The 25,461-nt window shown below is 31.6% G+C and overlaps 2 protein-coding genes and 2 pseudogenes across 3 annotated transcripts; all 4 read right to left on the reverse strand.

The window, feature by feature from the left end:
• Positions 1 to 4,328: 4,328 nt before the first annotated feature.
• LOC131627466 (uncharacterized) lies at positions 4,329 to 9,917 on the reverse strand. 2 transcript variants are annotated; one of them, XM_058898320.1, is made up of 14 exons: positions 9,674 to 9,917; positions 9,359 to 9,417; positions 8,972 to 9,089; positions 8,744 to 8,817; positions 8,265 to 8,333; positions 7,582 to 8,187; positions 6,982 to 7,511; positions 6,738 to 6,802; positions 6,572 to 6,651; positions 6,343 to 6,447; positions 6,098 to 6,237; positions 5,812 to 5,940; positions 5,557 to 5,709; positions 4,335 to 5,475 (listed from the first exon to the last, which is right to left on the reverse strand). In XM_058898320.1, exons 1-14 carry the CDS (start codon positions 9,834 to 9,836, stop codon positions 5,334 to 5,336), a joined length of 2,433 nt encoding a protein of 810 aa, XP_058754303.1. In that variant the 5' UTR covers positions 9,837 to 9,917; the 3' UTR covers positions 4,335 to 5,333. The 2 variants fall into 2 exon arrangements, with proteins under 2 accessions (XP_058754305.1, XP_058754303.1); XM_058898322.1 differs by lacking the exon at positions 9,359 to 9,417 and having other exon boundaries at positions 4,329 to 5,475; positions 9,674 to 9,900.
• Positions 9,918 to 16,575: 6,658 nt separating this feature from the next.
• On the reverse strand, positions 16,576 to 17,779 carry LOC131627443 (uncharacterized). The gene is made up of 3 exons (XM_058898302.1): positions 17,608 to 17,779; positions 17,358 to 17,413; positions 16,576 to 17,215 (listed from the first exon to the last, which is right to left on the reverse strand). The coding sequence occupies exons 1-3, from the start codon at positions 17,770 to 17,772 to the stop codon at positions 16,723 to 16,725; spliced, it is 714 nt and encodes a 237-aa protein (XP_058754285.1). The 5' UTR covers positions 17,773 to 17,779; the 3' UTR covers positions 16,576 to 16,722.
• Positions 17,780 to 19,028: 1,249 nt separating this feature from the next.
• Positions 19,029 to 20,329, reverse strand: LOC131627497 (uncharacterized; annotated as a pseudogene).
• Positions 20,330 to 20,630: 301 nt separating this feature from the next.
• On the reverse strand, positions 20,631 to 21,874 carry LOC131627495 (uncharacterized; annotated as a pseudogene).
• Between the last annotated feature and the right edge of the window lie 3,587 nt (positions 21,875 to 25,461).

Here is a 25,461-nt window from a genome sequence, read left to right on the forward strand (position 1 = left end):
CGACCGCGGCGAGACATTGTGATGAAAGCGGTTACAAGAGAGAGAAAATGTTTGAGTAGAGGAAAAGAGTAAAGATCGAAAATGATTTTGGATGTGATTGGAAGAAAAATGGTGAGAGAGCAGGCTTTTAAGTAGGAAAGTGTTACCACATTTCTTAGAAGATAACCGTTTGAGAGTGGTGGGGGAGAAAGAAAAGGCACTTCGAAATTTCAAATCAGGTTGATTACAACTCGTTCTACATTTACTATCATTTAAGAGACTTCCCAATTTACTATCAATGCGATTACAATTTTTGTCCTGTAATGGTGAATAATTAAGAGACTTCCCAATTTACTATCAATGCGATTACAATTTTTGTCCTGTAATGGTTTTCTTACCTAATTGTAAAAAATAACTGAATTTTCATGCATTTCGGAAATGCATCTCCGAAAACACCAATTTTTTGGTGTTTTCGGAAATTCATTTACGAAGTCTAAAAAAATCCAAAAAAAAAAAAATTACTTCGGAGATGAATCTCCGAAGCAGGGGTAAGTTGGGGATTTCGCTGGGGGTGACCCCCATAGGGAGGTGGGTAAAGAAAAAACCATATTAAATATCACATGAAAAGACGCAAAGAATAGGTGAGACCTCGCCCTGATTAAGGATACGGAATTTTGGCCTCCAACATATTTCTCATTGTTAGATTTGATAGGACGACATCTCACGAGGCGTGCCCATACTGTATAAAACCCAACACATGTTGTTTTAGGTAATATGTCATTTATACACTCATATTACTTTATCACTTATTCACTGATTTCAGTGTTAGAGTATTAATCTTGCATGTCAATCTCAATTTCAATGTATCAGAAACTCACTCCACCGCACCAAAACTCTATTTAATTCGATCTTTATCTATTTCTAGTTTCAGTTCAGAACAATGATGTCGTCTGTGAGAATACGACTTTTACTTCTTGCGAATTTATGTGAAGAACCACCATCTTTTCACCACTATTCCAATTCGTCGATATTTTCTCTTTCAAAGCGCAAATTCCTTCCTCCTATAAATTGTTGATCTTGTTCCCACCATCATGGCACCAGCAAAATCCACTTGTTCTGCCACCACACGCAACACTAATGATGCAACAATGACATAAATCATTCTAATTTGATAGGTACAAAGGATGGCTCTGAATAAGGAGGAAACCAGACATGATGTGCCACGACAACACACCCAAAGACCAATAAGTAGCGACATATATAGTGGCCTGGTGAAGTTTTTTTGTCATATACATAAAACATACTTATTTCACAATGCAATGTCTTTTTCAATAAAAGTGAATAAAATTTCAAAATTTTGCATAAAGTTATCCAAGCATAAATTACTTTACATTCAAATCACTTTTAACCAGAATCAATAATACAAAATCAATTCATTCAAAAGCAATCTTCACTACGGTAGAATCAAACATACGCTAGTCAATGTTTGAAACAAAAAGACATTAGTTTGGGAACTATGACAGTAAAATTCCCAGCATGAATAAACTTCCATTCCAAAGTGCAATAAATCAAATTAATAATCATTAGCCTCTATTTTCCATGATTTAGATTCAAATTCTTAATTCACATTCAAATATTGACCTAATAATTGATAAAAAAATGTTCACCACTACAATCGTAAAAAGGAAACTTTTTTATGTTTTGAAGATTTGTTGATATGTAACCAGAAAATGTTTTTTCTTAAGTTACAAGCCGAATAGGAAGGATGGACAACATAAACACGACACTGAAGCAACGAATCGTTAATATTTTTTTAAAAATGAATAAATGAAATGTAATCATAAGTGTCGACCTCGGTTTTGGATGCTGACACGTTTTTTAGAGATGTAGGTGCTACAGAGCAAGCCGGTTTTGTAAGAATTTCTAACCTAAATTTCAAAATAAATTTCTAATCAAAACAACTACCAAAAGAAGATTTAAACGCCTCAGAATCAACAACGAGACTCTTAGAATTGTTAACCTCGTGCGACGTGAAGCAAACTACAAATAATATGACAATCGAAATAGCAGTAACAACAACATAATTTTAACCGCTAGAAGAAGATGAGTTGGTTGAGTGATGAGAAATGGTGAAGTCTAATGATCAAGACATACCATCCAATCAATCAAATGCTCCATATTGTTCCACATGTATTTTCTTTTTCTTTTATAAAATTAATTAATTATGTTTTAGACTAAATAAAAAATCAATTTTTTCATGAATGAAAAATCCACCACCATTGCAACCCACACCAGCATGTTTCTTTGTCGCAGTAGTGCAGGTCGCCTCTAGTTTGAACCGTTGTAGTACAATTCGTCACCACCGGACCGTCACCACTCCTCCACCAAACTTCATCCTTCTAATAATGAAAATCTCACTCTCACATTTTCCACTAATTACTCTCAACCTCTTCAAACATAATTAAAACGTTTAACATATAATATGTGAGGAAGCTTTATCCAATAGAATATTTGAAGAAGCTTCGTCTAGTAGAACCTTTGGGAAAAGAAATGATGAAGAGGTTTCATTAAGAAGAATCTTTGAAAGGTCAACATTAGAAAGAACGTTTGAGGATTCATCATTACATGAATAAGATATAACCTCAAGAGACTCGTGCAAATATGTCTTCAATGACATACTTGATAGCACATCCGAAGATTCTCATGAAGTATCTTCTAAAAGAAAGGAATCTGACGAAGACAAACATGTTTACTTCAAAATCACGAAAGAATATGACAACATTGAGGTAAGAACTCTAACCTATAACCAAATGTTTAGGTTAAGTGTCAAGCAATTAAGAGAATGAGAAATTAGAAAGAAACATCGTATAGTTTAAAGACTATATTGATTTTCTTGAAAATAAAAATAAAATTGACAAAAATCCATATCTAAGATAACCTTTAAATTGATAGAAGATACAAATATATCAAAAATCATAATGGAGATTTGGAGGAAATCATGTATTATGTAAACGAAAGTAAACAAAGTCAAATCTACATAGATAAAATAACAACACGGGTGATCAATTTGATTTGTGGAACTTCAAATTTATTTGACTTTTGTTTCTTGATCAATTTGATTTGTATCTTTATTTTTTTTTCTTTTATTTTATCTGCGTTAGGTTTAGTCCCAATTTTTACAAAATTTAATCTATATAATAATTAATTAAAAAAAGAGGTATACAAAAGTTAAACTTTATACTAATTTAATTAAAAGAGAGGTATACAAAAGTTAAACTATGTATAATAATTTAATTAAAAAGAGAGGTATTTTGAAATACCTCATTTGATTTGTATACAAAAGTTAAACTTTATACTAATTTAATTAAAAGAGAGGTATACAAAAGTTAAACTATGTATAATAATTTAATTAAAAAGAGAGGTATTTTGAAATACCTCATTTGATTTGTATACTCCCTCCGTCACCTTAAGCCGGTTTCGATCAGAGAACAGAAGGATCAAAGGGCGTGGGTTCAAACCAACCATCCACTTGATGAAACTGGCACAAATAAGTTTCTTAAAGTGCTTATATTTAATTGGTATATTTCTTGTACACGTATACTTAGAAGCAAATGAATAAGGCCATGTGCCTATGTAAGGACCACGTTTATGACATGAAGTCATTACATCATTTTTAACTTAAAAATAATAACGTATATCATTTGATATATAATAAGAAAATAATTTAAATAAAGAATCGGCAAAGATTGAAAATAACAGACGATTAAACGGTCCAATAAAATTAGCCAAATTTGAAAGTAAAATCTAGAGGTTTGTCTGTCTAAATATCACAAAAGATAAACCCTCCTTAAGAATGTGCACATCAAAACTCAATGTTGTGATCGTCGCAGTTGTTAAAATTAATTCAATGGTCTACCGCACTTCACACCGTATTCATCGGGAGCAGTTTTAATTGTCGTTTGTGTATTAACACAGTCATACACCATAAATAGATATATATTTTTACTCATTCTTATAAGTTACATCTCCCTGACCTCATAGACTTGTGCGCTGGAATATTAACTTTGCAAGTACACACCTTTCTCGATTCGACAAAAATTCATTCCTTTGTACCAAAGAGCTTCTATCAGCACCTCACCAGAATATTCTTGGAAGAAGCTGTGTGATGAACTCACAATGCAATCCATAGCCCGCAAACAACAACTCATTAGAAGAAAAAGGAAACTCTTCGAAAGTATATCGAGCGGCTCAAGAGAGTGGCAGTGGAGGTAGGCGAATGTAATGACAAAATGATTTGTTGGAACTTCAAGAGAGGACTGAGAGACAAACTGTGTGTTACATGAAAAAACTCTTGCATGAAAAAACTAGAGTTGGATGGTGTCAGGAGCACGATCTACTCACAAGAGGTTAACCATATAATAATTGTGAAGAAAAGTTGTTGGGCTGAATAAATAGAAAGAAAGAAAGGGTTGATGAACCCAGCGAGTAGCCAAACTGAGAATAATCGACACCGAGATGACAAGGCAAAGGAGTAGAAGGCAAAGGTAAAAATGGAGGGTCTATTACTATAGTTTTATGTGTATATTACACGTATTTTTAAAACATGTGACATACATTTATTATTTATTTAACTTTATGCACCCAAAATTATAGTAATGAACCTCCATTTCTTTTTAGGAAATGGAGTGAATCTCTACTCAGGGCAAAAGACGCACACCATGTGCCACAAGCAGACCATTAACTTACCTAAATCTAAATCTATGTGCTTGTAGGTACAATATCTCTCTCAAACATATTCTTTATTAAATAAAACAGCATTTTTGATAGAGATGTATACTTGAGAGGGAGAGGGATATAATGTATAGAGGTCAACCAAACTAAATAACAAGACCATCATTCAAATGAATAAATAAATAAATAACAAGAATAATCAAGTTATGTTGATTTGCTTTGACTAATATATCTCTTCATATAATACAGTTCACGGGCTATTAATATTCTAAATTATAATTACATAATAAATATTCAAAGCAAACCTAATCAGCTCTTCATTTTATACTATGATGACTAAATTTATGCCTTCTTTTTTATTCATTCACTCTCCTACCTTATCCCATAGAGACTTAAGAAGAAAAAAAATGTAATATTATATCCTAAGGATTAAAAAATTTTACACCATTAACAAATCATAATCAAATCATATGTATGACTTCAGAAATAATTAGGTCTGAAGTCCAACATTCTTAATGATACGACAGTTATGATTACCTGACAGTATAAATAAACCTTTACACCAACGTCTGTCGGTCGGTGTGTATGAACTAAATCAGTCAAACTATATAATGTTGTACTAATTACTCTCTTGAAAATGAATCCTGACGAGCTAGTTCATAGTTTTCACTTCTAGGTGGCAGTGGCTGATTCTCAGCATCACCAATATTTGCTTTTGAACAGAGGAAAAAGAAAGAAGAGGTGTATATTGCAACATGCCAAAAGCTGTAACAATTTCAAAAGAGTCACAAAAATAGAAGAGAAACAAAAGAGATAGAAGAAGAGAAAGTAGTATTATTGTAATACCTATGCCAGATCCAATAGGTCTCACTTGTTTCAAGTATCCAGCCTATTCCTGCCATGATTAATGCGGCGAGTCCGGCCAATATAAAACCCCAACGGAACCGTCTAATAAGTGCCTTCACGAGATTATATAACCATAGCTTTATAGTTAACAAACTGCAAGAAAATTCACCATTATTACTATTTTTCGAGTATAGTTAAGCGCGCTGTTAAACTTGAGATCTTGCTTAAGGAAATTTACAAGATACAAGAATTTACCTTTGATGGAAATTTGAAGAGACTTCGAATGAAAAGGAAGAAGATCTATATTTTGATGACATTTCTATCAACCATCCAATAAGAAGACCAAGAACCCCGATCACAATCACATAGACAACATTAGAAGACCTGCGCGTGAACAAAACTTAAAGATCTTTAGACTGATATACAAATATCATAGACATGTCATAAGTTGCTTCCGTAAACTCTCAATCTATCACACAAGTGTTTATGCCAGTAAATAATCTCAAATAAGTCAATTCAAACGGATCCTAGTTCAACTTACCTGGTTGCGTTAGTTACGGCTATGAGAGCAGTAAAGATAGAAACCGCGGTGTGGATCGCCCGCTTATGTACGTCGTCGATGGTAGCTAGGTATACGAAAGTGCTAATCACCGCCATGAAAGAGAGCCAGAAGTCCATAAACTGAAATGCCGATATTGTAAAGTAAATATGAATGTTCAAAATATGTAAAAATCTGTATTTAAAGATAGAGTGAGAAAGAAAGACGGGGTTGTAAAGATGTGTAACCTGTAGAACGCCGAAGTTCAATGCACACCAGGTGCCTACGTCGCATGCATGATATATTCCACTTGCAATTCCGCTGGATGTGAATAAAATCCATTCTGCAAATGCCTGCATATCGGTTCCATTGGAAATTCAGATACAATGCTTTTTAAGTGGGCGTAGAAGTACTTCTAGGGAATCCGAGACAAAATTATTCAAGAGGAAAAATAGATAACTAAAAGAAAAGAGCTACCTTCTGACGAAGCGACCGATATGCAGGAAGTAGGGCTGCAGCATTTGATCCAATCAGAAAAATTGATTGAAGTATGTGCCCTACATAAAATTTTAATAACTAGATTAAACAATAACAAAAAACTGATCTAAATAAAGCTCATCAAATTCTAAAAATCAATAATCACCTTTATGTGATACAATTTCGATGCTACAGTCAAAGCCACCATGGTTTCGATCACATTCACAGAAGCTGAATCCAAAACGTAAATATTAAAAATGGTAAATATTCTGAGGATGTTGCAAAACAATCAAAAATTGTGCAGCTGAGAACGAAACTCTGAAACATACTTTGTGATTATTTTACGCAATTCTCTTAATTTGAAGAACACAAAAGAAATGTAAACAGAATCAAAAGGGCTCAACATAAACCTGTATGACGTCAATCCGGTAGCATCGAACGCAGGTTTACAGTCTCCATGAGAGGAGCATTGGTTTGGACATCCTTCAAGTGAAATAGACATGACAGTTTTCTGCTTCAAAGAATCACCGCTAGTAGTAACATGTCTTAGACCAAAACTCCAAGTTCCTTCTCTAGCATAAATTAAGTAAAAATCAATATTTTTGTCGCTTGAATCATATAGCATGAAAAACACGGATTGATCGCTTTTCGTTGTTTTGTTAACATAATAATAGTCCCGGATATCAACAGATGGCAATCCGCCTAGTCTTGCATAAACTTCGTAACTGATCTTTGTATTTGAGGATAGATGTACGTGAATATTTCGGCCAGCTGCACCATGAGGAATGTCGAGAGTAAAGTAAATCCAAGTTTCGTCAGTTTCTCCGAATTTTGATGAGTTGTTTAAAAGTGGCTCAAGAGGAAATTTTGCAGAAGACGCTCCTTCACCAATAGGCAAATAATATGATTCAAACGGGGTTGGACCTCTTGTTAGAACTGTCTGCAGAAAAACATTCTCGTCAATAAATTATTCCAACGAATACCGAGAGATGTCTAACAATCAATACTACCTGAAGTGTGTAGCTACTCATTGTACAATTCGGTCCAGCTTTTCCAAATGGGCACTGAAGCATTTGTGATTCAAGGGAATAACAAACTTTTACATCACCGTCATGATGAGTATCTCCAACTTTTTTTGTAAGATTTACCGGTAAAAGACTAATGTACCAACGACCGATCAGTGGAGAATGAATAACCAGAGCGGATTTATTTAAATCACTGGAATAATCGTACAAACTATTTGTAGGCACTGCGCCGTGGCGAGCAAAACACAATAACTTAACATCACTCACACCAGAAGCGTTACTTGAAGATGTAATATTGAGTTTGATATTTCCGGCCATAATGGTCAATTCTTCTACCGCGCTTGTTATATCCAAGTAGTATAAGTTTGGTACACCTTCCTCGGCACACAAAGTTTCGAAGTTACTTTTGCAGGTCATCGCATTTTCAATCGATGGTTTCTTTACTGTAGATTTCAAAGAATTATAGACGTCGGATGCTGTGCATGAAAGTGGATTGACAGTAATGTTACAGAACTCCCCACTCATCAACGAATTTGTGCAAGCTTCCACACTTATATTGGCACTAAAGGAGTACGACGGACCTCGAATAATCTGCAGAAGTAGAGAAATTTACTAAGAGATTGAATAAGCAAAATCGTAATAAGTGATACTTAGATAATTAACCATACCATCCTTGATTGTGTTCTCGCATCTCCAAAGCCATTAAAAACACCAATGTACCAAGCACCTGGAGATACCTGAACAGAAATTCTTATGCTTATTGGTTAGGATATTGTGAAAGAACTCTAAGAAAAAAAATAATCGGACACATTACTAATGAAAAACTTTGATTTTATACAAAGGCATTTCATACACAACATTGATGTATGTCTATGCAATACCGTAAATCACTGTTAAACGTTGTTGCTGCTCAATAATTATACACATAAATTGTAAATTATTAGCAACATAAGTTCTTTCGACGATTTTCTCTCGCGTGTTGCATGGTTTCTCAATACTAGTTTTGATACAATGTCAGGTATAACGCCTATAACTATTTCATTATGAACATCGAAGGAAAAGAGACATTGAACTTAAGGTACAATAACATCGCAAACAAATAAAGATACTACGAAAAGTAAAAAGGACTTATAAGTTATAACATTACCAACTCATTAGTTAACTTCATAGTGATATTTTTCTCCATAGGAAAACACTGTTCCATATCAATACCATTGATTCCTAAAGCAAAACAGGAACAAAAGAGTATTTATAAATTGGCATTACATAAGGCAGTTCGAAAATAAGTAATTTTTCTGAATCAAAAGAAGAAGCTATTCTAGAAATCGCGACAGAAATTTAATAAAGAAAAAGAATTCTCAGGTCTGGCTTCTACCTGAGACAGTTGATAATTTCAGAGATGTGTTTAAAGCATCAGGTAGAGGAGGACTTCCATCTCTAAAGCAAATTATCGGCAGCGAACGTTTTGGAACCCTTTCAATTCTTGCAACATCCTGAAAACATTACATCAATGTCTCAATGCGAGAGGCAAACATGTTGATACATCAAAGCCAATTAAACAAAAGAATTACGGACTTGTTTGGATTTTACTTATTTGAGCTTATCGTTAGCATAATCACTAGTGAGACTATTTGACAGAGCTTATGAAACCCCATAAGATATTTTCAGCTTATTTCCATAAGCTCGTCTGAATAGCTTATGAAAACAACTTAAGGCTTATATAAAAAAACATGTTAAGAATTACAGAAACTAACATACTTACAAGGTCTACATCAGAAGTCAATATTATGGAGACTGCAGAAAACCATGGCGGTATATCAACTGGTTCACAACAAAACATCAAGAGAACAAAGTAAGATCAAAATCTAAAACACCTGATTATTACTATCCATTTGAATGAAACTCTTCAAACCAAAAAAAAAAAAGTACTATTACACACAAGTAAAAATTCAGCTAAAAACTATCGAAATTGAACCTCGACCCATTAAAATTCACGCTACAAAAACCTTGATGAACACTAAAAAGAGAAAATTTGAAACATATAAAGAAAAGGGTGAGTGAGAATTCGATAACTCACCTCTGATATAGCTGGAACCGTAGGGTCCAAGAGTGGTTTGAGGGTAGGAGAAGGTGGAAACAGTGAAGGAGGAAGAATCAGAAGCATATGAAGAAGTGAAAAGTAAGAAAACAGTGACAAGAATCAGCGTGAAATGAGACAAGAGAATCGAATAGAAAAGCATGTTTGTGTTTTTTGGTTGTTGTTGTTGTTGTTGTTGTGAGAATATGAATATACTGTAGAATACAAAAAGGGTGGTGGGAAATGGGAAGTTGGGAATGAATAAATGTTTGTTACTCAATCTGTCTAAAATAAATTAAAGTAAAAATCTATTCAAAATATAAGAAAATTCAACCAGGACTTATATTTTTCTTAAAATGATTTTTTTTTTAAATCAGGTACTCTCTGCGCGAACTAAAAATGTCAATTTATATTTGTTAATGAAGATCTTTGAAAAGATTATCAGTTAGGGGCTCTGAAGTTGAAGAATTTTTTCTTCACAAAAAACGGAGATGGAGGAAAAAGTTTTTTCAATTATACTTTGAGATGGTGGATCAGGAAAGTATCTTCTACTCTGAGAATTCTCTGATATCGACCATATTATTTATAATTATAATTTTACATGTTTTTTTAAAAAATAAATATATTATAAAAAGACTAGTCATCATTTTATTTTTAAAAATTAATATATCAAAAAATAAAAAATTATAAGTTAATCATTTTATTTTTTAAAAATTAATATATTAGAAAATGAAAAGTCATTAGTGAATCATATATTTTATTTTATTATAATATATTATTTCATTACTCAAGTGCTCAATCTTAAAAAAAAAAGTAAAATATGTATTTTCTTTTTAAAAAATAACAAAATACTAATGTCATAGTTTTGATCGAATAATATAGAAATTTTTTTAAGATTCAATTTTTGTGGATTTATGTGAGGATATGTAGGGATAAAGATGGGAGAAATTATTCTTCCATGACAGGGATAGGGGACGGGGTGTTAGAATAATAATGCAAGTGTGAGTAAATGTAGAAATAGTTCCACATTTGATAGCAATGTAGTGACTTGAATATTTATAAGCGGAAAAACTCACTCACCTATCATCTTAAGATTTTAGGTGAATAAGTGGTGTGTCTCTTACAATTATGTCTAGTCCTATACTGTATGTCAATATTCCCTAGTTAAAAAACTCCCCTCAACAAAGAAAACGGTATGCAACTGCATACACTAATTCCTCAAAACAAATATCCAAGATTGAATTCAAACTCCTATTATCTCATCCAAGTAGTCTCGCGTAAAATGAATTTTTTTTAAAAATAATTACATAGTTTTATATATATTTTAAAAAATAAGAGCCAATAGTAAGATTATTTCATTTTTGTTTTATTGTATAATATATTATTTGAGTACCAGAGTATTCAATCTTAAAAAAAAAACAAAAATATGTGTTTTTTAAAAGAAAAAATAACAAACACTAGTGTTATAGTTTTGATGAAATAATATAAAAAATTTCTTAAGATATTGAGATAGGGATGGGAGAATTATTCCCCTCTCGCCGAGATAGAAAATGAGAGAATGGGGAAAATTGTGAGGCGGGAAGAGATGTGTGGAAGCATCCTCCGAACATTCTTTGTCTCATTGACATTCTTACAAGCAATTAAATAGACTAATTCCTCAAAACGAAAAAGAATGTATTTAAGATTGAATTCATACTCAAAATCTCTATGTAAGAGTGAAAAAACTCTTATCATCTCATCTAAGTACTCTTGGATAAAATGAATTTTTTAAAAGGTGACTTTTTAAACTATTTAGAATTAAAAAAGTTATTTTATTTTATGTTTAATAAAGAAAATTATTTGGGGTTGAAAGAGTTGGTTTTTTTTGGCAAAAAAGGAGATACAAATATTTTTTTATTTATATATAATTTTTTTAAAGGGAGAAGATATTTGATACTGGTGTCAAATATTAACTTTGACACTAAATTCTACCCTTTTATTATTATTAATCTAATGACTAAGATAAATTTTTACTAAAAACTCAAGTTAATTTTTAAGTGAATATATCTTAATTTAATTATATCAATTAAAAATATATAAGTTCCAATTTCCGTTATCTTATTTATTTGTTTACTTTTAATTAATAAATTTTAATCATTAAATTATTTGACCAAAAAGAAAATTTTATATAACTTTGTAAGAATTAGACTTATATATGAAGGTTTATTAAAATCAATTTATTTATAAAATAAATAACTTTAGTTGTCAAGAGAAACTTACTAGTAGTATATTATTATTTTTTACCAAAAAAAGATAACTGAATTTTTTTTATTTTTGACAGTAAAAAGAAAATACTTTCAGTTGTTTTATTTTATCTTAATAATTTAGTGACTAAAAAATACAATGTTCTACATTGGAATTGACTATGACTTGTGTCTTCTAGTCAAATTTAAAAACAACCAATTAAGAACAACCCTTATGAAGTTGCGTATAAAGACCGTAGCTTTATGTGATCTTTTTTATTAAGATAAATTTTGTCGGAAAAATAAAATAAAGCAAGACAATAGTATATATTAGTTTTTTAAAATTGTTAAAATTTTAATATTTTAATATAAAGCTCTTAATCTGGTTTTCTTTAGTGTGTTTTTAAAAGACTATGATGTTATCTATGACTAGCAAAAGAAATTATAAAAGGAAGTATGAAAAATAGTTTTAAACAATTGTGAAATTATCAATCTATATTTTTAAAATAATTTTGTAAGTTACATTAATTCAATTAATTATTAGTTTTCAATGTAAATTATTTTTCGTTTTCTTAAAAGTAAAAGAAAAATTAATTATTTTGTATTTGTTTTTTATTTTGATTTTTCATTACAAAAACAATATAATATCCTTTTTTTTATATGGAATATGATCAAATGACACCAAGGTGTCAAAGTTTAATTTGACACCAAATCTCAATCGTTAAAATAATTGATCAAACGGTGATACTAAATAGCCTATTTTTTAGGAGAAAAATATGCTAAATACTTGTTTATTATTATTTTATTACATTTAGTATCACCGTTTGATCAATTATTTTAACGGTTGAGATTTGGTGTCAAATTAAACTTTGACACCTTTGTGTCATTTGATCTTTTATTTATATATATATATATATATATATATATATATATATATATATATATATATATATATATATATATATATATATATATATATATATATATATATATATATATATATATATATATATATATATATATATATATATATATTAATTCTTTGCACGAAAACTATTTTATTAAATAAAATAGTATTTATAATAATTGAATAAATGATATATTTTATAATAATTGTTAAACTTCTTTTTTAAATTTCTAATCTTATTTTAAAAGCATTTTACTAACATTATTTGAGTTTTTTATATAATTATATTATATATTAAAATAGCTAATCAATTTAAACCTTCTTTTTATACTAACCTAATTACTAATTCAAAAAAAATTGTGAATTTATTTTCGAATTTAACTATTTTCAATTCAGACAAGATTCAAAGTAGATTTCTAAAGTATGTACACAATCCATAAAAAAAACTAACCAAACAATTTATGAATTACAATTGGTAGGGGTTTTCGCGGTTCGGTTTGGATCGGTTTTAAGACAAAAACTCATCCGATCCAAAAATAAATTTATTTGCGGTTTGATTCGGTTTTTGGATATCCAAAGTACAAATTATATTTTTATTAATATTATAAAAATACTAATGAATCATAGATTTGATATAATATATATCATGTAGTATATTAAAAGTTAATATTATAAAATGAAAATGATCGATTATAGTTGAAATAAATGAAATAGTAAAAATAAATAGATTAAATTAAGCTAATAGATAAGATAAAAAAATTAATTATCATATAATAATAAATTTATTTAACATATCATATTAATAAAAAATAAATAAGTATAAAATACATATACATGCGGTTCGATTTGGTTTGGATCGATTTTGAAATATCAATTCGAAATCCGACCCGAACTGTGCAGTTCTCACAAAAATGGCATCCAAACACATCCAATAAACTTCGGTTTTTTTAGGTTTTTGTTTTTTTGGATCGGTTTGCGGTTTTTATTTGGATTAGTTTGGATTTGAACACCCCTAACGATTGGACTCTGATTCTTTATAAGGAGATGCGTAGGCACACGACTTAAAAACCAAGGCGAGTTCCAAAAGTAAAATATTAATAAACCAATACTTTTCTACAAAAAAATCAAGATATAGGTGAATTTAAATTTACAGTATCTTCAAATAATTAAAACTTATAATAAAACCTAAACTTAAAGGGGGGTCCCCTTGAATACAAGGAAGACGAAGGGTGCCTAACACCTTCTCTCCGTCTAACAGACTTACGAACTTAGAATATTTGAACTTAGGGTTATCCATTAAATTCCCTTCCCTTAGGATAAAAAATTAGTGGTGGCGACTCCTTTCTAAATTTAAAGTCGGTTGCTACACGAAGGAGAAACTAGCTCGACCAGGAAAAGATATGCACGGCCAGTAATGCATGTTTATCAAAAGTTAATCTCGGGTTCAGAAACAAAGCTCGCCGCTATCAATTTTTCTAGGAGGGATGTGGAAGGAGTTATGGCTCATGAAAATGATCTTATGGTCATCACATTACAAATCCACAATTGGAATGTGAAATGTGTACTCAATGGCTATCGTTACATTTTTCTGTAAGATATCTTCCAAAGCTACCCCTGCTTGGGGATAAACTTATTTTTGAAGGACTGGACTTTGTGTCCATCACCTAGCATAATATATTTATCTTTTAGTAATACATAACATTTTTTAGGGTTAATTCCACTTTACCCTCATGTAATGTAAGCGTTTACTCTCCTGTAATGTAGGCGATTTTTTCGTTTTACCCCTTACATTTTTTTTTAGATTACCCCCTTGTAATATCTTTTTTGGATTTCCTCCTAAGCGTAAAAAATAAACACTGAATATAGGGGGTAAATATTATAGGGAATGACTTTTGCACTTACGGGACAAAAGACATAGATTTTAACATTTCAAGGCGGTGAATGTCTATTTAGCCCAAAAATTTAATATGTCTTGTTTATATCAAAATCATATATCTTTCAATTAGCAATTGAAAAAGGATACAATTCAAAAATTAAAATATATTATGGTGGCTTTGGTTTTAGATGATATTTACAAATTTGTAACTTAATCCATTTGAGTCTTCTTTAGACTCTCTTAACTGACTAACACTACATAATTGTTTTTCTCTATTCAGAGAAATACCTCTCATTTCTGGTCTTTCTTTCTCAAGGTTTAGTCCTTCTGTCTACCTAGCATTGTCTGTAAGTTCAGACATGTCTCTCCACTATTAGCTTACCATTTTTTATCCGCATAATTTGGACTTGCATCAGTTATTTGGACTAATTCATATTCATGAATGCTAGTGAGGCAACTTACTTTTATTTGTTTGAGTATACTATTTAATTCATCAAGATAATCATTAGTTTTTCTTTGAATGCTTGTTAAGTCTAATTGAGGTACTTGATATATATTATGAGGCATGTTAACCTCTTAATCATATATTATCATTCAAATAATTTGTTTGACTGTTATTTCGACTAGTAGAGCTATTAATTTTTCTTTGAGATGAATTAACCATTTTACCATTATAAGAGCATACAAATGTTAAGATTTGAAATAAATTATTTATAACTCAGTCTCATCGGACATATCAATTTGTTGACCGAAAAATATAATTTTATCAATAAACGGACTCAATGGTCAATCTAGGATTCTAGTCAATTCTTAGAGGTTCTAATATATTAGGTTTACTATTCCAGTCTTATGAACCGACATATTAATTAAGAATTAAGAATTTTGTTCTAAGACAACAAGACTACTATTAACAATTTTTAACTAAAACACGGTCTATATGCATTCACTGAGATTTTTTTTTTTTTTACGATTTCATTCGTAATAGTCGTCATTAGAGAGATTTACAAAATAAAACACTTAATTATGGATTCATGGAATAAATCAGTTAATCACTAAAGTATTTTACATTCTTGAGTTAAGGGATAATCTCTTGTATTGGCCAAGTACATCAACAGAAGAATTTGAGTGTAGCATTTCAGCAAGATTGGTACAATCAACTCTCCAAGATACTATGTATTTTATCAAATTATCATTAATAGTGCTAAAAAAACCATACAAAGGGTACTTGGTTATTTAAACTATATGTAATTTTTTTTTGAAGTATTGTATTAAACTATTGTTAAATTTCACAACTAACACTTCACAATCATTTGATTCTTATTTGAAACAATCTTCTATTTTTTATGTTTTATTAAAACGTTAATTTTTATTAAATAGATCGACAAGTAATTAAATAACTACCCTTGTAACTTATTGTTAAATTAGTTTCAAATACACAAATAAGATAGATCAAGCTTCATAAAAGATGTAATAATTTTCAACATATGTTGTCATGATGGTCCACAGTATATATTGATGATGAATGAATATAACTGCAAATTTAAAAATTTCAATCTTCAGTTTTCGAAAAAAAAGTTTGATATTGAAGCAAATGAAAAAAAAAAGATCCACATCCTAAATGGGTTACAATAGTTATAGTAATAAAGAACGAGAGAGGAATCCACAAAATATAAAAACAAAAATAAATAGTCTCGATTCCATCAATAAAAAAGTGATAAAGACTAATAATTTACCAAATTGCCCTAATTCACACATTAGTTAAGTTCCGCCTCATTCACACATGATAAAAACCCAACATTATTTCATTTGGACAAAAAGATTAGTATTATTATTTCATCCTACATAACCCTAAATATCCGAAAGAGTGAAAGATTTTATTTCATAAAACATTATCTGATACAACATTATAACATAACCCTAATGGTTAAAAAATGGACAAAGATTCATAATCCAACCTAAAACATTATCCAAAATTATTACAACAACAATAATCATTTATCTGCAATTCCTACCTACACACTATCACAAGCATGTTCCTCAAAATTCACATTAATGATTTCAATGACCTTTCTTTCACTGGTTTCCTCATCCTTCTCTTCCCATTATCATTATCATCATAATCATCATAATCATCAACATAATCCAACTCCTCAATATCATTCTCGGAATAACAAGGAACAACATTAACATCAACACCAACATTAACCTTAACCTTATCCTCACCAGAACCTAATGGTATACCACCATTTTTATTATCACTATCACCTCTTCTCTTTCCCCACAATGGACCGAATCCAGAATAATAATAGAAATCATTATTATTATTCGAACTCAAACCTAATGCCTTCTTCGGTCGGCCTCTTCCGCGTCGCGGCGGCCCCACAGCAATGTTGTCGCTCTTCAAATCTTTGCCAGCACCATTGTTATTAATATTAACCACCTTCTTAGTATTATCCTCCTCAAGCACAGTTGTATTAAAAATTTCTATCGCATGTTTATTAGTATCAGCATCTTCAGTATCCATCATTGACACAACACTGTTTATTTATAAGAAAATTCATGCTTATTGCTATTGAAAAATTTCATGAAATCAAAGAGAAAATAATGTAGAAAAAACCCTAATAGTAATAAGTTTTACGAGTAAAATCAATAAGTTAACGAATTGGGATTAATGTTTACCTTTCATCGAAAGCTCTATGAAAATCCCCAGTTTTGATGGTATCTTCATCTTCGAACTAAGTGAGGCAAAAAAACAAAGATATTTCAAACATATTGAGAAATGAGAGAGAAAATAGATACCCATAAACATGATTTGAAGTAAAAAGAGGAGAAGAAAATGAAAAAATGAAAAAAATTTAATGAGCGTAATATATATGAAGAAGAACCCTAATGGGAGGAAAAACCCTAATAGATCTGAGAAGAGAAGAACCTGGATTGAGTTGGTGGAGTGAAAGGGGATCACATCCCATGGAGACTGGTTAAGCTGACAAACATGCGCTTGAAAATTTTCCACTGTAAATGAACCATTTTTTAGCAATGAAGAAGAACAAGTGTGTAGAAGAGGGGAAAACTTCGCGTTTTTTCGAATCCTCATTCAAAGAGTGAATCTATAATATTATCATTTTCGTGAATGAAAAATGGGTTTTATATTGTGTCGCTGTCGTGAATGAAAAATGGGTTTTATATAATGTTATACTTTTTATTATTATTATCTTTTATTTATTTATTTTTTCAGATCTCACTAACTCAGTCTCTTTCTTTTCTTTTATTTTCTCTTACACACATCTCGATAATAATAAATAAATAATATAAATAAAATCAAAGTCATTCATGCATTTAATTTTAATAAGATAATTTTACCCTTATGTATAGTCTTTATTTACGCAATGAATGTGATGTGTGCTAAAGAAAATAAACCCTACCCTAGTAATTTTACAACACGTCACACCCTATATCGTTTTGCTTGGTTGTCCAAAAGTGATTTTTTTATTTTATTTTAATATTTGGAAAAAAAGAAATTATCACGTCAAGACAAATCATCAATGCTAGATTTCGTTCAACTTGAATTGAACCATTGTTTTTTATTTTATTCTTGTTTACCGCTAAAAATATCAAAGGAGGATAATTTTGTACAAATACATAATCTTGCCAGAATTTTTTGTTTATGTAATAATTCAAGTATATCTAAATTTAAATTATAAATTGCGTTAAACCTATTCAATCAAATGTTGTGCAAAAACAAGATATACAAGGATATGAGTTTGAACCGAAGACATCTCACTTATTCATCTAAATCAAATTTCAACGATTAGAGTATTTGACGGAGAAAGAAATTATATTTCTTAATTTTATTCTCTTTAAATTTATTTTTGAATAATTTAAATTTTTTTAATAAATGAAGGCGCGTGATTTGTGACGCGCGGAAAATCCTATCCTTGTGTGCAGTAAGAGTGGCCAACAAGGATGGCCCATGTTAAAAATTAGATGGACCAGTTGTACTCTGATTGGGTCCCATCATTTAGAGCATCCACATCCATGCCACTCAATTTGGTAGTATAAATGGGGCCATTTAATATAATATATTATTTCACACTTCCCAATTATTTAAGCAACTCAACTATAATTTCTAAATATCCATACCACTCATCTAAAATTCTACAATGGGTCCTACTAATCTCAATATATTTCAAATTTTAATGAATATATAAATATTTATATTAAACAAATAAATTCGATTAAATAAAAACATATTCAATAAACACCAATAAATTATATGAAAATACATTAAAAAATTCATAAACGCCAAAATAAACTACTAGTAGAAAACATAGTAAACATTTAAAATAATTTTTAGTTTTCATTATTCTCATGCCCAAAACGCTCCCATATATGTTCTATCAAGTCTTGTTGAAGATGTCGATGAATTTCTTTGTCGCGAACATGGTGTCTTCTACGTAGGAACTCCTGAAAATCATTATTAAAATCATTTAGTGGTGCAGTCGGGTCATTGCCTAAATGCTCATAAGAATAATCAAAATTGCCACCATATGTGTCGTGTTCATCTTCAACAATCATGTTGTGCAATATGATGCATGTATCCATTATACGCTTTAGTGCATCCAAGTGCCAAGATCGAGTTGGGTTACGTATGATCGCAAATCGGGATTGGAGAACTCCAAATGCTCGTTTGATGTCCTTTCTTGCGCCTTCTTGATATTGGGCAAACAATTTTCTCTTATCCCCTTGTGGCATTGGGATGCTTTTCACAAATGTGGCCTATTCAGGATAAATTCCATCTGATAGATAATAACCAATGTTGTATTCAGTGCAATTGATTGTATAATATACCTCAGGAGCTCGCCCTTGCATAACATCATTGAAGACATCAGATTGGTTCAACACATTGATATCGTTGTTTGAACCCGCTACTCCGAAGAATGCATGCCAAATCCATAAGTCTTGTGAAGCAACTGCTCAAGCATAATAGTGGGTTTACCATGATCACCTCGAACATATTGCCCTTTCAATGCAACGGGGCAATTTTTCCATTCCCAATGCATACAATCAATGCTCCCTAACATACCTGGAAAACCACGAGACTCTCCCATCTGTAGCAGGCGTTCGATGTCCTCGGCGGCTGGCTTTCGCAGATATTGTGGCCCAAATACACTGATCACACCCCTTGTAAACTTATCAACACATTTTAGTGTTGTTGTTTCACCAATTCTCAAATAGTCATCCACACTATCAGCAGATGCTCCATATACTAACATACGAATAACTGCAGTACACTTTTGTAGCGGTGAAAGACTTGATCTTCCTGTTGCATCAACTCTAAGCCAAAAATACTCATCATGTTGACTAAGAGCTTCAACGATACGAAGGAATAAATTTTTATGCATTTGGTATCTTCGACGAAACTGTTCATCTGTGTATACTGGTGCTTCTGAAAAATAATCATTGAATAAACGTGCATGTCCTTCTTCACGTTTCCTTTCTATATTCCTTCTTTGGCGTCTAGGCCTACTAGAGCTTGCAGTTTCTTCTTGCTCTTTATTTTCAAAATAAAGTCTCACAAGTTCTTCATCCATGTCATCATTCATATAATCCATAAACATTTTTGCAATGTGAGAAGGGTTGGAAGGATCCATGTTAAGTGAAGTTTGATAATGAATGAAAAAAATAAAGAAGTTATGAGTGATTGTGAAATTTAGTTTGCATCTTATTATATTCAGTTTGAATAACAGCTAGTTTGAATAACGGCTAGTTTGAATAACGACTAGTTTGAATAACGACTAGTTTGAATAATATCTAGTTTGAATAACGGCTAGTTTCAATAATATGCCAACATACATAATAATCTCAATTAAGTCCAACATAAATAATAGCTAAGTTAAAAATACATAAAACGATAATCTAAAGTAATATAAAAATGATCTAACATACATGTTATCAATTAAGTCCATATTTTTTGCTAATCAATTCGCACAATAATTCATGAGCTTGCAGTTGTCTTGGATTCATATTTGATGTATCCTTTGAGAGTATTTGCAAATCATTAATATTCAATCTATCCTTTTCATTCTCGGCCCTTTGCATTTCTCCTTCGACCTTTTTTTCTCTATCTCAATCTTTTCACTCTCTATACGTGCATAATCACGTGCAAACCCTGACATTAATTCTAATTTTTTATTGAAACCAATTTTCAATGTGTTAAATTCGACTTTGGGGTTAGAACTTTCTACAAACTTTTCTTTCTCCTTCCTTTTGGCTGCTTTTTGGCCAATTGGACGACGTAAAAAAGTAGGTGATGGTGGATTATACTCGCTGCTTGTTGGTGTAGGTGGATTAGAAGAAGATGAATATGCCCCTGAAATTGAATTCTTTGTTCTTTTTGCAGAAGGTTCCGATGAACGTGCGAGCCATTTGGGTTCATCCTTCAATAATCTCCATGCCTCCTCTAATGTAAATTTTTCATGTTCATCTTGGTAATAGATATTATGTGCTGCTGAAATGATGTTTATCTCAGAGCTCCCACTTTTCTTTGCAGCCAAAGCTTGTTTGTAGCACCCAACAAATTTTTGAACAGATGGATTAATCTTTTTGTGCCAACGACCTTTTAGTGCCAACAAATTCCTCTCTTGATAATTCTTGTCGCGGTGCTTGTTGTAAGCTTCACAAATCCTTTTCCAAAAACAATCTCCTTTTTGATAAACTCCAACAATTGAATCCTTTGAAATATTGAGCCAAGATTGAATAAGAACTTCATCCTCCTTTGGTTGGAATCTTGTTTTTGGTGTATTCGTAATAGGAACAGAGCCAATTTCTTCACCAAGGTTAATAGTTTCTAACCCACCTTGAGTGAGAACTTGTGGTGATTCAAGCTCTTTATCATTAGATTGCATGTCACTACCAACTATTTGAACTCGATGAGATATGGTGGGATTGGTTGAGTGAGATGAAAATTGTTGATATTGATATGGGTAAGGTGGTGTATGATATGGATAATTTCCAAAATGTGGGTTATTTTGTAGATTTGGAATAAAAATAGAATTTTGGAAATTTTGATTATGAAGTTGATTTGGGTTACGGGATGCATTTTCAAAATATGAGTTGTTTTGTGGAATTGGAATAGAAGGAGGATTGCTATTATTTTGCATAAAATTAGACCAAAAATTATTGTAGTCGGGGTTCATTGAAAACTAAAATGGATAGAAATATAATCAAAGAGAGTTACAATGAATTGCTCTAATTTAGAGTAAATATGAACTAAAATTTTGATTAATGAATGAGTTGATTCAGTCATATTTATACTAAAAATAAATAAATAAATTTTTAAAAAAAATGAGACGTTGAACGGTAATATTTATTACGTTGAAGTGAGAAATGCATTTCAAATAAACATGAATAGTTAATAAAAATTGAACAAATTAAATATGCATTGTTTGACACCCCACCAACACATAAATATTAATATTTTATTATTAAACCACAGTGGTAAAACAATGCAATACCATTTAAATTTAAAAATATCCATGCTACTCTGGCATTGTTGCATTGATAAATGTGTTAGTACCCTCAAAAAGCACCGATGTGGGTGCTCTTAGAAGGGTGAATGGTTGGGATGATGATGATGAAAATGAAAAGTTTTAAGAAAAAAACATTGAGCCTTTTGTTTGAGGTTATGTATACGTGGCAACAAAGGATAGATTCAATTTTTCAACTACACAAGAGTTGTTTGTAAGATTTCCAATTGTTTGAGATAGAAATTTATTAAATTTGGAAAAAACAAACTTCAATAATTTGAGATTCCCTTTATTACCCTTTTTGTAAGACATAATATATTATTTTAGAATTTCTATATATGTATGGTTTTTTTTATGGTATGACTAGTTTTTAACTATCAAGTGATGTAAGACTTAAAAAAATTATAATTTTGTCCGTTTTAATAAATAGTTTTTTATTAAATAGATATATTTTTTATTTTTCAATAAAATTTCAATTACTTTTTTATAATTAATTTTTTAATTAATATTATTTCATCAAAATATATATTATTCTATCAAAGACTTTTTAACAATATCTTAAGTCTTTACCACTAGGCCAATATGCATTCATGACAAATAATTCCCAAGATTTTTTATAATATTAAATAATTATGAATTTAAAACAAAAATTACAAAATTTATAGCAATGGGGTCTCGAACCGAAGTCCAATAAATGATAATAATTTTACAACTATACAAATCAATTTCTATCATTAATATTCTTAATAATAAATATTTAACTTAATAATTTAGAATAAACATTTACTTATTTCAAATAACACACTAATAAATATTTACTAATTTCAAATAATACACTAATTTAAAAATAAAATTTATAAAATGTAAATCCTCAATATATATAATCAATTAGAAATAAATTAAATTATATATAATTGAAATTAAATAACACGAAAATAAATATTTACTTATTTCAAACTATTCAAATTAAATAAGAATTAATTAATTTAATAGTAACTCAATGTTAAAATATTTAATCAATTTAAACTATTTAGTCAATTCAATTAGTTTAGTCAATTCAAACTAAACAGTGATCAATTAGTTTCATAGTAATTCAATTAAATATTAATTTATTTGATTTGATTTGATTAATTATATGTATGATTTATATTTTATTAATTTTATTTTTAAATTTTTTTGTATTATTTAAAATTAGTAAATATTTATTTGTTTATTATTTAAAATAAGTAAATGTTTGTTCTGAATTATTAACTTAAATATTCATTATTAAGAATATTAACAATAAAAATTGATTTGTCTAGTTGTAAAATGACTATCATTTAACTTTAACGGACTTAGATTTGAAACCCCATTGGTATAAATTCTAACTTTTTTGTCTTAAATTCAGAATGATTTAATATTACTTGAAATTATAGGAATTATTTGCCATGAATGTACATTGGACTAGTGTTAAAGACTGAAAATACTGATTAAAGGTCTTGGGTTCAATTCCATATAAAAAACAATTTTGAATTTTTTGATATTATTAATTCATAATTGTTTAAAAATAAAATTATACACACATGTGTGTGTGTGTGTGTGTATATATATATATATATATATATATATATATATATATATATATATATATATATATATATATATATATATATATATATATATATATATATATATATATATATATATATATATATATATATATATATATATATATATATATATATATATATATATATATATATATTGTTCTGGACTGGGCCAAGGTTAGGCCCAATATGATTTTCGGCCCAATTAACCTCAGAGGCCCACGTTCCTCTACGACCCTCCTACACACCTAGGATGCCCACCTTAGGCATGCTCGGCTGCCCTATATCCCCGGAGCATATGGCACCCGACATGCTCGGCACTGACGACCCCGCAAACACCTTCGTTGCCGAGGACTCTGCTCCGCGCAGGGTTCCTTCATATTCAACCCTCCGAACAACTCGGATTCCACGTGGCTCCTGAAAGACCGCGTCTCCCTGGAACTTCGGAGCGGTTAACCAGGACAGAGGGCATGCACGCACCTCCGATATTTCCGCTCAGGAAACCTGGCAGTCTCCTAGTTGGGCTTGGGAATCCAACCCAATAGCGAGATCATGGCCCAGCGCTGGGGGCTATAAATACCCTCTTTAACTAGAGGGTCAGGTATTCAATTCTTACTCACTCTTAGCTAGTACTTGCGCTCCTTTGCTCGTCAACTTACTTTGGCATTGGAGTACCTTGCAGGTACACCCCCCCTTTTCCTTCCTAGAAGATCCAGTCCGAGCAGCCTACGACGATTCTTCTGATCAGGTACGATCAGCGGCGCCGTCTGTGGGAACTCGCTTCCCCATCTTTAACGAACAAAGATCAAAGCTAATCATCTACAATCGTCATGGCTGACAACAACAACAACATCCCAAACGCTGACCCTTTCCTCCTTCACGAGCTGATCGAGGAATCCTCCCGCGATCTAGCTAATCATCGTCGGGGGGATCGTCGGCGACAAAGGTCCGGGCATGAAACCCAGGACACTCAGCTGTTGCAGGTCCTACAACAGGTCCAGAATGTTGACCATGTTCCTCCAGAAGGGCACGTTCAGAACGGCGAGCAGATCCGAACGACCAACGGGCCGGAACATGCCCAGAATGTGAATGAGACCGACCTCCGAGACGGGCAACATGCTTCCTCATTCACCCACACCTCCGAGAGGCGGAGAGCCCGTCATGGAGAGGAAGAGGAACCACTCAACATTCCCGAGGACGCTGACCCCATCACCGTCCGCTTGCTCAAAGAAATACAATTGACGAACAGCCTCCTCAGAATTCAGGACGACCGAATTCACGAACTGGAAAGACAGCGACGACGTCGCCCCTCTCCGCGGAAGCACTACAGGTCACGCTCCTATTCCTCCTCGCGCTCACCGCCGAGAAGATACCGTCGGCGTTCTCCATCCTCTTCAAGGTCTCCCCCGAGAAGACATCGCCGCCGGAGGACCCGTTCCCGTTCTCCACCCAGAAAGAACAGGAAGAACCAGAAACCTGAAGCCGCTGAACAAAGAAGCCCCTCCCCCGAACAGGGCCGCCGGGGCCCCTCCAAAGCTGCGTTGGGTGACGACCAAGAGGATTCCCGACGAAACAGGCACTACCATTCACCAGGACCAAGCGACGAGGAGGACTTCCGCAGCCCCTTGTCCGCCAATATCCGGAGAGCCCACCTCCCTCGGGGGATGGAAA

Source organism: Vicia villosa, unplaced genomic scaffold, assembly GCF_029867415.1.
Source record: "Vicia villosa cultivar HV-30 ecotype Madison, WI unplaced genomic scaffold, Vvil1.0 ctg.000364F_1_1, whole genome shotgun sequence".
NCBI classification, from domain to species: domain Eukaryota; kingdom Viridiplantae; phylum Streptophyta; class Magnoliopsida; order Fabales; family Fabaceae; genus Vicia; species Vicia villosa.

What these genes read in the sequence shown, in the direction of transcription:
- LOC131627466 (XM_058898320.1), bottom strand. Translation starts at nt 9,836, where the DNA reads ATGCTTTTCTATTCGATTCTCTTGTCTCATTTCACGCTGATTCTTGTC. An exon ending in CGAGAACACAATCAAGGATG is followed by an intron (nt 8,188 to 8,264) that starts GTATGGTTAATT and finishes CTACTTCTGCAG; the next exon opens with ATTATTCGAGGTCCGTCGTA. An exon ending in TCTTCAAATTTCCATCAAAG is followed by an intron (nt 5,710 to 5,811) that starts GTAAATTCTTGT and finishes ATTTTCTTGCAG; the next exon opens with TTTGTTAACTATAAAGCTAT.
- LOC131627443 (XM_058898302.1), bottom strand. Translation starts at nt 17,772, where the DNA reads ATGAGGATTCGAAAAAACGCGAAGTTTTCCCCTCTTCTACACACTTGT. An exon ending in ACTCCACCAACTCAATCCAG is followed by an intron (nt 17,414 to 17,607) that starts GTTCTTCTCTTC and finishes TGCCTCACTTAG; the next exon opens with TTCGAAGATGAAGATACCAT. An exon ending in CATAGAGCTTTCGATGAAAG is followed by an intron (nt 17,216 to 17,357) that starts GTAAACATTAAT and finishes ATAAATAAACAG; the next exon opens with TGTTGTGTCAATGATGGATA.